Source organism: Procambarus clarkii, chromosome 40 (genome assembly GCF_040958095.1).
Source record: "Procambarus clarkii isolate CNS0578487 chromosome 40, FALCON_Pclarkii_2.0, whole genome shotgun sequence".
Classification (NCBI taxonomy): Eukaryota; Metazoa; Arthropoda; class Malacostraca; order Decapoda; family Cambaridae; genus Procambarus; species Procambarus clarkii.
In genome coordinates, this window is record NC_091189.1 from 33,622,498 (window position 1) to 33,636,095 (window position 13,598).

A 13,598-nucleotide genomic window follows, 5' to 3' on the forward strand; every position below is an offset into this window, starting at 1 on the left:
CTATAATACAAAATAGGCGCTACCTGGCATTTTGAAGTTGACTTTATTCTTATGTGTACAGTCAGAGGATGAAAATATTACAGACTTTGGGTCTAAATGTGAATATGAATTTGTTCCTACATGACTAGGTTAGATGGTAAGAAAATATTTACTAATAATGCGTCTCTATCACAAAACCCCCACCACTACTCACACAAGCTACATAGGCCTACTAGCCAACACAACCCTAAATATCTACGGCTCCTACACCCACCACACATATACGTCTTACAAATATTATTACCAAAAATTTATGCTAAATAATATAACCAAAAATTTTTGCTTTACACAGCAAGCAATTTTATACAGTCAGGCCATTCTGATAAGATCACCTTTTCACGTAAAGAATCGCAAATAACACAATCACAGAACTGTCCCCAGTCCAACACAGCCTAGTACGTGAGATTCACGTTTTCTAAATCCCCAAAAGGGGGCGAGGGGGGGGGGCTCCAGGACACCACAATTTAGTGAAGACAGGATTCACAAAGGAGGGCTCCGGCTTGTACGGCTACCATAATCACATCTGAATACAGGTCAGATTGACCAGTAGAGGCGAACAGAGAAGGAGGGCCACATCCTTACTGGAAATGTTACAACCAGACACTCCTTTTGACAGCAAAAAGAGCATTTACAGATAATTCTATAAACTATTACCCCCCCCCCCCCCACCAGAAGGAAATGGTCTAAAGGAACCTCATTACAGCCTCTGAACAAAATGCACAATCGATACTGAACACCAACAGGTCACATACTAGCGGATAATTAGGAAAACTTTGCAAGATTTTAAGGGTTGACAAATGTTAATATTTTTGTTTGATAAGCTGTTCACTTCAAACAGTTCCCAGCTGTGTCTGGGTACAAGTGACAGGATGAACAACCCTGCGGGGTTTATTCCTGTTGGAGAGTGTTGTACATGCTCCTATGGCGGTATGTCCACTCACATGATGAGTGGCGCTGCCCAGGTCTGTCCACTCACAGGATGAGTGACGCTGCCCAATAGTCACTATGGCGGTGTGTCCACTCACAGGATGAGTGACGCTGCCCAATACTGTCATTATGGCGGTGTGTCCACTCACAGGATGAGTGACGCTGCCCAATACTGTCACTATGGCGGTGTGTCCACTCACAGGATGAGTGACGCTGCCCAATACTGTCATTATGGCGGTGTGTCCACTCACAGGACGAATGACGCTGCCCACTAAACTCGCCCCTCGTGGCAAAATTAAAATTAATGGAAGAAAAGTTCATTTAGTAAAAATATTAAAAAAGGGCTGTTAAGCCTATGAAAAAGTAAATATACGTATTTGTATAACTAGAGATTGTTGAAGGCTGATGACCAAACGAAAACAATGGTGAATCATCAACTCCCTCCCCACTTCAAAAACAGGTCGTAACTACAGCCATTTCCCACAACACACACCACAGCCACTGGATTTTACAAGTCATAAATCTGAATTCGCCGCCGTCACGCAAACAAGCCGCCGATACCCCTCCACCACCACCCCACAACCCTCGAACCTTTACCCGCAAACAAAGGTGAAGGGACGCCCAGCTTGTCACCATCAGCACCCCAGATGGCTTATTTTAACCTAGTCCATTCTGGCGTCGACTCCAGCACGTGGTCACCAGGCACAGGCGGGCTTACCGTACATTATCACAGTCGTGTTGGCTTTATTGCAATAAATCCCTGATGAGAAAACATGGTAATATTGCTTACAATTCTAGTTTGGCTTGTTGTATTCTGGAAGGGTTGTTAGGCTTTTGATCTTTATTTACGGACACTACAATAGTACTAACTGGTAAGTACTGCTACTCTTGTCATGAATATACTTCAAAACGAGACCTAGAGTAAACTCAAGGTATACATCGAGAAGCTGGGTACACTCGTCTCTATGTAGCCCCATATTCTAGTGCGTAGCGTAGTAGTAGTAAACCACCTCGTTAACACTTACAATATACTTTAACTATGCTAGAAAAAATAATGCCAAGGTTACATTTACTAAAGCATAGGAAAGGTTATAAGGATGCTTTGGATTTATCACTATTTAAAACGACAATTTAAAGCTCTCATGAAGGCGATAACCTATCCAAACTTCTTGATACATAAAGGTTAAGCATATAAAAATGTTGATTAAACATTTATTAAACGTTATGCCAGTATCTTTTGCCCACTTGATAACCGGCCAAGTCGTCTTTGTACGTAACACCAGCATTCGTGACCCAGAAATGTGCAACGACAATGAACTCAACAGACCTTTTACTATACACAAAACGCTTTCTTAATCTTAATGTCATCACAATACATCCTTTGTGTGATTCGAGCCGATGGACGATATACTTGGGTACCATCTTGACATTTTCACCATCACTGTTTATTCATATATCTATCTCAACATGACATCGCTCTCTCTCTCTCTCTCTCTCATCCGGTGGTATTATAAACAAGCCAAGGCAGGAAACCGCAAGATACGATACGCACGCCTCCAGTAAACCAGCCCCTCTGGCTGCTGTAGTACGTTTAAATGGTGCGAGGGGTCGTAGGAAGCCTTTATCTGTAGCGTAGAGAGGTCGCAGGGGCACGTGGGCATCCCCCTCCCCCCCCCCTACTTCCCGCCTAAACATACACGCACTCATTCCTAAAGTTTCCCGCGCAAATCCCTCGTGATGTCCCGTCCACTCACAACAGCTGACTCTTCAACGGTGCTTCGCTTACACGTCCACACAGGTTTATTAACTTGTACCCGCCACCCTCATTATATCCCAAATATGCTAACCTACCCAGTTGGCACAATATCATAGAGCAACGCAAATTCAACGTCGAATCAACGCCACTCTTGGACATTGCTCCCACCGAATACAGACACTCGACTTCTCTACGTATGTACGAGTGATGCTCAACAGCCTCATTCACCACGAATTTCTAAGAAAAATAATTTTCAGCATCACTAAGGATTCCGATTTAATGCGCCCCTCATTTCAACAGTCCAATTGGTCGCCCATTTTCGAGATTATCACATTTAGACCCTCTATGTACTATCACCACGGCCGGTCATTGTAAATATCTAGATTGCACGTCTTCAAGCAACGCAGGAACGGCTTAGCGTTGGCTTTACCCAAATATTGTCATCCAAGGATAACGTATCCAAGCCAAATAACCAGAACTGATGATCTTCAGCCTTAGCTTATACTAATCTTTAACAGCCTAAATTTGTAAATTACTTATTAACTTAGCCGTTTTGAATTTATTGAACAGCTTATTCTACCACTAACAGCAAATGTATATTTGTAATAAAAACGTCATTTGGTCAATGTTTTGTTTTCCTACATTATTTGGGGATACCGCTAACAGTACTTTTTTCCAAATTTGTGTTCTAATAAGACAACACAGACCTATTCTGCAACCATTTACCATGCCCCTACTGCCCTTTTACTAATGTATAATATATAGTCACTGCCAAGTCGAAATGTAACCTTGAGTCTACAGGATACTACCAGTATCAAATACATGTGAAATATGGTACATTGAAGTATAATAGTTATATGTACAATGTAAATTTTATAAAACCAATAATGCACCTAATGTTTCGGGCCTATGCTGTACTTTCCTACCGCTTACTATCTCCAAGTGCTAATACTATGCACTTAGTACACCAAAGTTCTCTGGTAGTCTGCTTCACTTCCAACCAGGTTGGAGCAGGAATTGCTGATAAGGACTGCCGCTGATTAAAAAAATAAGATAAATGGTAGAAGAAAGCATGGTTGCCAAATGAGTCGTATCGCCAGGCTTCTCTTCACAGAATGGGCTTAAGAGAATCATTTTTTTAAACGCAACAAAAAATTCGAACGTCAAAATAGTTACAATAAAACAACTGGTACACGACACGGCCGGTGTACTGGTACAAGACACGGCCGGTGTACTGGTACACGACACGGCCGGTGTACTGGTACACGACACGGCCGGTGTACTGGTACACGACACGGCCGGTGTACTGGTACACGACACGGCCGGTGTACTGGTACACGACACGGCCGGTGTACTGGTACAAGACAAGGCCGGTGTACTGGTACACGACACGGCCGGTGTACTGGTACAAGACACGGCCGGTGTACTGGTACACGACACGGCCGGTGTACTGGTACAAGACAAGGCCGGTGTACTGGTACACGACACGGCCGGTGTACTGGTACAAGACAAGGCCGGTGTACTGGTACACGACACGGCCGGTGTACTGGTACACGACACGGCCGGTGTACTGGTACAAGACAAGGCCGGTGTACTGGTACACGACACGGCCGGTGTACTGGTACAAGACAAGGCCGGTGTACTGGTACACGACACGGCCGGTGTACTGGTACACGACACGGCCGGTGTACTGGTACAAGACAAGGCCGGTGTACTGGTACACGACACGGCCGGTGTACTGGTACAAGACACGGCCGGTGTACTGGTACAAGACACGGCCGGTGTACTGGTACAAGACAAGGCCGGTGTACTGGTACACGACACGGCCGGTGTACTGGTACAAGACAAGGCCGGTGTACTGGTACACGACACGGCCGGTGTACTGGTACACGACACGGCCGGTGTACTGGTACACGACACGGCCGGTGTACTGGTACACGACAACTGGTACACGTCAAGGGCACAAGCGCTAGAACTCCCTGGTGGATGGTGTCGCCTGCGCTACCCAAGACACCATATTGAGAATGAGTTTACCTGTTGACATTTCCAGTTTACTCCTAGTAACTTTTACAATTCGCTGCAGTCCTGGCCGACCTAATCAGGCACACGGTAGTGTAAATCAAACTTACATATGTAGGTAAGTCGATAGTGGTATACAATATTTAGGCCAGTGCGAATCATGACAAAAAACAAGATACAGCTTAGGCCAAGTCCATGACTTGGTCGCAAATAAAATTATTGACAATTCTTAGCCCCATCATGACGGAGGCCAGCTGGCGACAAGGACGAAGTAAAACAAAAAATTATGGCGAAACCCCTAAAATTACACCACATAATACATGGCTTCTACTGTCGGAAATCAAGTGGTTAACACCACACTCGTTAACTATCCAACTACAGGAGCAGCTACGATAACGTAGAGTGACCTTAGTTACCGAGGATCGAAGACCGTAAAGTTAAGAGAATAGGCTTAAAAACCCCAGCATTGAATATTCTTAAATCAAATTTCACCATTAGCCAAATACGTCAGCCAGAAGTCGCGCAGGCTAATTAACTACCCAATATAAAAGGAAAATGCTCTATATAGGTATACAAGTCACTGCTATAAATTTATTTGGATGTGTGTATATGCCTGAAATTTTGGTCAACCTCAGACACTGGAGACTGACAATACATGGAACCAGACCTCAGTGCTCTGACAAGCTATCTGAAATTGACAAAAAATATATGCCTAGGCCTAAGCCTAAACTCCAGCAGGCCTAACGTAAACAACAGACGCTGGTCATGTTCAGGTTTATATGGGAAAATATTGAAAAATGACAAATATAAACTAGACTTTATCAAGAAACCCCTTTCAGACACCCTAGTCATCTGAGAGAGCATCAGCCTTGTCCATCTTAGAAAACAAAAATTGAAGAGAACAGTAGATGATCTAGATGTTTCTTAAAGCAGCGGGGCTAACCTTGAGACCATTATGCAAGCAGCCAGGCAGGCAGCCAGCTACCGTAGGATGCTCACCCAGCCCTCCATCAGATACCAACCAACATATGGTTTTATGTTCCACTCCTGGCCATTGGCCAACGCGCGCTGCCCAAACCTAGTCATTTAATCAAGCTCCGGGGATGACGAAATCCGACCAGTCCATAAGCCACGGTCAAACACCCACCGGACATTTTGGGTGGAAAAGCCTCAACAGTAAAAATCGGCTAGGCATACTCTTCCTGCGGAGAAGACCTTCATAACGTGGCTTGCTAGAATTGAATTGACATCTATCAACCTCTGGCAATTGTCCTTTCATCATAACCTCCAAGGCGGCTACTGACAGGCAGAGGATATGCCGCTCTCGGTGGCCTACGCATAGAGTTCATTCACACCTGCGCCCCAATCACGTCATGCGCCACTTCGCCACCATCGCTGCTCTCGACTTTTGCGCTCTTTTATCAAAAGTTAAATCAAACAAGAATCAAAACATTCCCTATTTGTAATGCGCTGCTCTTTATATCCCCTACCCTCCAGTATGGGTAATACTCCCACTTTACCTAGACAACTCTTTACAATTGATAAAATAAAAAATAAACAGGATCTACTCGTTGGCAACACTAGGCGCCTCATCCAGTGACTTACAACGCCAAACTCAGCTGCTGCGTCAGAAAGTTGTGAAGCCACCACATAACAACTAACTCAACTTTCACACGGAAAATATTGCCTTTCAATCATACTACCTATATCTTTACGCACATTAGAATGCACGTGACGTAAAGCTACATCTCAATACAAGATATACAGCAACACGAAGGAATATAGTATATATTAGTGGGGTTAGTACGAAGTGAGTTGGCAGCAACGGGCGACTAGAGTAAGCGTAGTAGGCAAAGTTTGTCGGAACTAAATTTCACCAATTTCACGCCAAAACTCCCCATGAATGACGTAGGCATACAAAAAATCTCCCCACATGGTATACTGTAGACGGGTTGGGGTCCCCAAGCGATACATTCAAAGCCTATCATGCTATATGTGTCGAGGAGGCCTCTTCCCGCCAATATCAGAGTTACAGTGTTGGCCAGCAAGCACCTCCACAGGTTTCAACCCGTTCCTTGCAAGCCATGTTGCAGCGCGATCAACAGACAACCCTCTCTCCTTCCTTCGTTCCTTCCTTCGTTAATTTCTCAATCATGAACGTCAACAGAAATAATTATACCACACTACATTTGCATATGAGCAAAGACTTTGGAAATACCAAGCCAGTCCTTGCCTCTTTGGTTAATACACTGAGCGAACACACACACACACACCAGTCTACAGGTTCAACTGGCGAGCAAGCTTACGTTCAAGCCCACGACGCACCAGCTTAGGTTCAAGCCCACGACGCACCAGCTTAGGTTCAAGCCCACGACGCACCAGCTTAGGTTCAAGCCCACGACGCACCAGCTTACGTTCAAGCCCACGACGCACCAGCTTACGTTCAAGCCCACGACGCACCAGCTTACGTTCAAGCCCACGACGCACCAGCTTACGTTCAAGCCCACGACGCACCAGCTTACGTTCAAGCCCACGACGCACCAGCTTACGTTCAAGCCCACGACGCACCAGCTTACGTTCAAGCCCACGACGCACCAGCTTACGTTCAAGCCCACGACGCACCAGCTTACGTTCGAGCCCACGACGCACCAGCTTACGTTCATGTATAGCCCACGGACCAGTATTCGTATTCAATAAGCCAAACTATACAAACACATGTTCCAGCTCACGTGCCCGATAAGCAAGGACGCTGTACGAACACACCGTGTACCGGGGTCCAGCGCACGTACTCAATAGGTGCACGGACCCACCAGGCACACGTGCACCTAAGGACCTCCCCACGGACCCATTAAGAGAGCTCACCTACTATTAACCCACTGACGGCCAACAGTGACAATGGAAATTAACGTTCAGTACAGGCACTATTCTCTGTCAACATAGCAGGGGGCGGGGTGTGTGGGGGGGGAGACCAACCGAATCCCATCACCCCAAGCCCCTGCCACCACCCCCATCACCCCCCGCCACCCACCAACCCCCTCCCACGCCAGCCACCAACCCCCACCTCCCTGTGCCCCAGCTGAGAGATTTAATTTTGAAAGCAGAGCAACCAACGGCCGACGACTGTTACCATGGAGAATATACCGTCTACCACACCCACCTCTACCATGGTAATCCAGCCTGGTCGATAACCCCTCCCACTCCCTTCCACACGCTGTGATCACATTATGGATTTAGTCCCCAGCTTCGACCAAAGGGGGGAGCCAGAATTCCCCTAAAGGTCGATAAACCACCCCCTGGTGATCACATTATAGATTTAAAGTCCCCAACTTTGGAAGAGGGGGGAGGGAGAGGTCAGAATTTCCCTAGGGTCTCTACTCTGGAAGGTTTCCCATGACACTCATTCAGTATTCCTAGGCCTATGTGTGGGAGCCTACATACTCTAGCCAGAAAAACATGCTCTCTGTTTCTTTCATTAAAACTTAATTTATCCCTTGCATACAGTAATTATGTCAGTGTCTTTACTATATACGAATTATAACTGCATAACATTTCTCGTGTCCCCCCCAAAAACAATTAAATGTCAAAGCCTACTTCAGATATCCATACTGTCAAGTGAAGCCAAGGCCTATTATTATTATTATTATTATTATTATTATTTTATTGTTTTTGGCATGTGTATGTGATTCTACAAAGCCTTTAATATTTGTTTAACCCGTTCGGTAAATTGTAGTTACTTTAGTTGACCATTTGTTGTAACTTTTTTCTTAAGTACTCCCAAACACATACTATGCAGAAACCCTCGCGTCTGTATATAGTGCGTGTACATAGTGCATGTATAGTGTATATAGTGCATGTATAGTGTATATAGTGCATATATAGTGCGTGTATATAGTGCATATATAGTGCGTGTATATAGTGCATATAGTGCGTGTATATAGTGCATATAGTGCGTGTATATAGTGCGTGCATATAGTGCATGTATATAGTGCATGTATATAGTGTATATAAAGCATGTATAGTGTATATAGTGCGTGTATAGTGTATATAGTGCGTGTATAGTGCATATAGTGCGTGTATATAGTGCGTGTATATAGTGCATATAGTGCGTGTATATAGTGCATATAGTGCGTGTATATAGTGTGTGTATATAGTGCATATAGTGCGTGCATATAGTGCGTGCATATAGTGCGTGCATATAGTGCGTGCATATAGTGCGTGCATATAGTGCGTGCATATAGTGCGTGCATATAGTGCGTGTATATAGTGCGTGTATATAGTGCGTGTATATAGTGCGTGTATATGGTGCATATAGTGCGTGTTATTAAGGAACCTTGCCATACACTCCCGTGCTGGCAACACACCTCACCCGCAACATCAACACACTGCCGCTCCTGCAACGGAGGTTGGGTGCAGCTGGTGCAATTGAGGCGTGTTGCAGGGCCTGCCTGCCATGAACTCGCATGTTTATTGGTCAGTTCCGCCTGCAACACGTGCGCCCATTGGTCAGTTCCGCACCATGTGACCATCAACAAATGACGTCACGTGGATGGTTACTGATGCACTATATTGTCTCGTGCATTCTGGGATCTGCATTATTGCAATCGGCCGACAACCTCTTAATATAAACATACAAACGTTAAAAAATCCTGCATAGACGAATATTTGCAACTAAACCTCATTATAAGCACAATTACATTATTAATGAGATACATCCTAGTGAAACTGCTTTTCTAACAAAGATGAAAACATAAGAAAAAAATAAATTTATCTAACGAGAACACTCACTAGATGCCAACAACCGGCAAGTATCGTACACAGCGTCAATGCCCACCACGCACACAAGGAGCAAAAAGCCTAGCATATCAGGATGAACATATTATAATGGGCGCGAGGGCAAGACAAGCGCAAGTACCGCACCCAATACCCCTTCACCCTACCAACTTTCGTAACTCGAAACCCCCCACGCAACTCCTGCGGTTACAGAAGTCACTTGACAGGTTACAAACCCAGTTTGAAGTGCATTATGTACCTGTCAACCCATACTTCACAACATCCCTTAACCCACTCTCCTACCCCCCAAACACACACACACACACAATAACAAAAAATGGCCTACTTGCCTAATGCTCCGGACATCAAAAATGCTCTACTTTCTACCCATTTAAACAGCCCTGACTCCTACTTGCCACACCGAATAGCCCTTTAACACAACTCCGTCGGGTTTCCCGCTCCTGACGCAGCTGGTGAAGCAACACCCTACGCCGGGAATTCTGCCACAGGCCAACAACAGGAAAACATATGGAGGTATGATAGCCGTCAAGGTCGACCACAGCACCAGAGAATAGAAATCCCAAGACGCCGCCGCTACCTCGGACTTGACCGAAACGTTTGACAGATGAGGCAAGGCCTATACTGTGCTCTACGGGAGGCCTATACTGTGCTCTACGGGAGGCCTATACTGTGGTCTACGGGAGGCCTATACTGTGCTCTACGGGAGGCCTATACTGTGCTCTACGGGAGGCCTATACTGTGCTCTACGGGAGGCCTATACTGTGCTCTACGGGAGGCCTATACTGTGCTCTACGGGAGGCCTATACTGTGCTCTACGGGAGGCCTATACTGTGCTCTACGGGAGGCCTATACTGTGCTCTACGGGAGGCCTATACTGTGCTCTACGGGAGGCCTATACTGTGCTCTACGGGAGGCCTATACAGATTCCCTCCTCCCGGGGGCGCACCTATCATGCCCTCAACCACTCTGAAAAAACACCCACGTCAATTTAGTGACACTTGTACCACGTCAAACACAGTGCGCCACTACACCCACTTACAACACACCCAAAACTGTACACAATACACCCACACCCTAAGTGCTGCACTTCCCGCCACAATACGCCCCACACCTGACCCAATACGCCCACACTAACTTACCTGTGACGGGAAGTTGGGCGGTTCTCGCTCTGGTTCTTCTGACTGTGGGTAAGGAGGTGTGTTCTGGAGCCAGTCTCACGCCACCACTCCACTTCTTAACTACAACAACTTCGCTTATAGACCGGCGGCTAGTGCTGCCTTCACTAGAACTAGCCTCACTAGAACTAGATATCGTCGTGGGCAGCCGGGATTCTGCTCTTCTACTTGTTGGTTTCGCCAACACTGTGGTGGTGGTGGTGGTTGCAGGGGTGGGCGTGGTGGTGGTTGTTGGGGTGGGCGTGGTGGTGGTTGTTGGGGTGGGCGTGGTGGTGCTTGCAGGGGTGGGCGTGGTGGTGCTTGCAGGGGTGGGCGTGGTTGTTGGGGTGGGCGTGGTGGTGGTTGTGGTTGCTGTGGTGGTGGGAGAAGAGGTGGATGGCTGATCTACCACTGAAGTAGAGGGAGAAGTGCCACCACCTTCAGGTACTATGCGCAGTGGGGTGGGTGTGGCCAGGGTCTTGGTGGCCGATGATGTGGTTGCTGGGGATGTGGTTGTTAGACATCTTAACCTGGGCATGTCGTAGGCCTGGGGGACGGCCTCTCCCACTCTCTCCCAGCTGTAGCGACCTTCCTTGGGCTTCTCAGCTTGAAAGTCAAAGTTCCAGCGCTTGCAGTCGGCCTGGGAGATCTTGTTCAACTCCTCCTGGACGAACTTGATGTTCTCATCGTGATCAATGGGCCCGAACAAGTTCTTGCGGACCTGTGCTGTTCTCTCCTGGGCTGGAGTCGGGCTTGGCACCTGTCGTCTCAGCTCAGACATTCTGCACCCCAAAAACATCGGCAAAGCAACTCTTGTGCTCATGGCGATTTTTTCAACGTACAATTCCAGCATCAAATCTGTCAGTTCTACGCAGCCAAGCACTTAAGATGAAAAAAAAAGTAAAAAAAAAAAAAAAAAAAAAAAATTGGGGTCACATAAAGCACCGAGAGGGGAGGTTGCGGGGGTTAGAGTCGCGTAAATCCTGGATCTTTTTTTAGTATTTCTAGTGTTGCGGTCACTGGGTAAGACACTATGGCAGGGAAACACACTTAGGGTCACCCTCAGCTCCTCCTCCCACGTCCTCCCCGCGCAGCGACACAACCAACTCTGACTCGTCAGGGTGACGTGAACCCTCTGCTCCGTACCTCGCCTCCACGGCTGCCAACCCTCCCTCCCTCACGCTCATACTTGCAACACTACGCGACTCGGATTGACGCTCGGCATCCCTTGTAATTGACCTATACAGCGCTTGGCATCGTTACAAGAATTATTAATACACAAAATGCAACGTAGATGTGAGCTTGGATAATTAATTCACAGTAGGGTTTCCCGCCCTGCTCCCGCTGCCAGTCCTATGACGCATTCACCAATCAGGTAGCGGGAAGCGCTATCTCATGGGGCGAGCGGTAGCCAATCAGCGGCCAGAATGTCATGGTAGGCCCCGCCCCACCAACTTGCAGGAGGGAGGAGCGTGCGACCGCAGAAGAGGTGTTACCCTTCATGTAATGGATTGAAGTGTTGCACCTCACATATTAGCAAGATGATATGGGCTCACCAGGGCTCTAAGATGTCTCAGCATCAGCCCCTGCTCGTGCAACATTTCTAGTAACTTCTCCATTAATCCATCATATCACGAGATGTTCCATATGGAGTAATTGCTATATTTTTAACCATATTTCATCGAAACTCTGTAAGGTTTAATGTCATATAGTTAAGTTAAGATTTAAGCTCTGGCAGGGCCAATTTTTCATATAGATAAAAAAAATAAAATAAAAATGTTAACAAACATGCTACTTTAACGCCATCTGTTGGCCGCAGATTGAACTGTAAAGTGACTCCCTTCCTCGCCAACAGATGGCAGCACTGAGCGATCTCTTAAGAAAAACACCATATATGAATAAAATTCAATGTACCGACTGCTTATGATTTTCCCAAATATTCGTCGAATTTCATAATGTTTAGAATTCGAAATGCGAGTATGAAATAGTAAACAAAAATTCAACTCTTCATACTTCGATATTTAAAGTTAAAGTGTTTAGGAGGGTTTAAATAATATAGCTTTTTACATGTTTATATACATATATATATATATATATATATATATATATATATATATATATATATATATATATATATATATATATATATATATATATATATATATATGCACAGACTACCCTATTCCAGTAGCTGAAGTTTATAACTTTTTAGACACTCAACCCACCAGGGGACTCGAACACTGGCCAACAAGGTGGCAGTTGCATGCTGTATCCACTACGCTATACTTCAAAGCCATAAAGAGAGGTAGGAATTCTGGGGTATTTAACCAACCAGAATTCCAATCCTCTCCCAGGCGATGAGATAGTGTGGGACCTCGGATGCTCTTTCATCGGTTCCTGTTATATGGGAAAACTCAGTGCCAAATGCTTAATGCACAGACTACCCTATTTATAGGGTAGTCTGTGCATTAAGCATTTGGCACTGAGTTTTCCCATATAACAGGAACCGATGAAAGAGCATCCGAGGTCCCACACTATCTCATCGCCTGGGAGAGGATTGGGATTCTGGTTGGTTAAATACCCCAGAATTCCTACCTCTCTTTATGGCTTTGAAGTATAGCGTAGTGGATACAGCATGCAACTGCCACCTTGTTGGCCAGTGTTCGAGTCCCCTGGTGGGTTGAGTGTCTAAAAAGTTATATATATATATATATATATATATATATATATATATATATATATATATATATATATATATATATATATATATATATATATATATATATATATATATATATATATATATATATATATATATATATATATATATATATATATATATATATATATATATATATATATATATATATATATATATATATATATATATATATATAATCTTTGGACAACAC

General features: G+C 45.2%; 1 protein-coding gene across 1 annotated transcript in view; it reads right to left on the reverse strand.

The window, feature by feature from the left end:
- The window catches only part of LOC138372965 (salivary glue protein Sgs-3-like), a 33,049-nt gene extending 20,868 nt beyond the window's left edge, over window positions 1–12,181 (reverse strand). The window contains exon 1 of the mRNA XM_069338947.1: window positions 10,672–12,181. Within this exon, the coding sequence (XP_069195048.1) occupies window positions 10,672–11,539 (868 nt within the window). The 5' untranslated portion in view covers window positions 11,540–12,181. The remainder of the gene's footprint in view (window positions 1–10,671) is intronic.
- Between the last annotated feature and the right edge of the window lie 1,417 nt (window positions 12,182–13,598).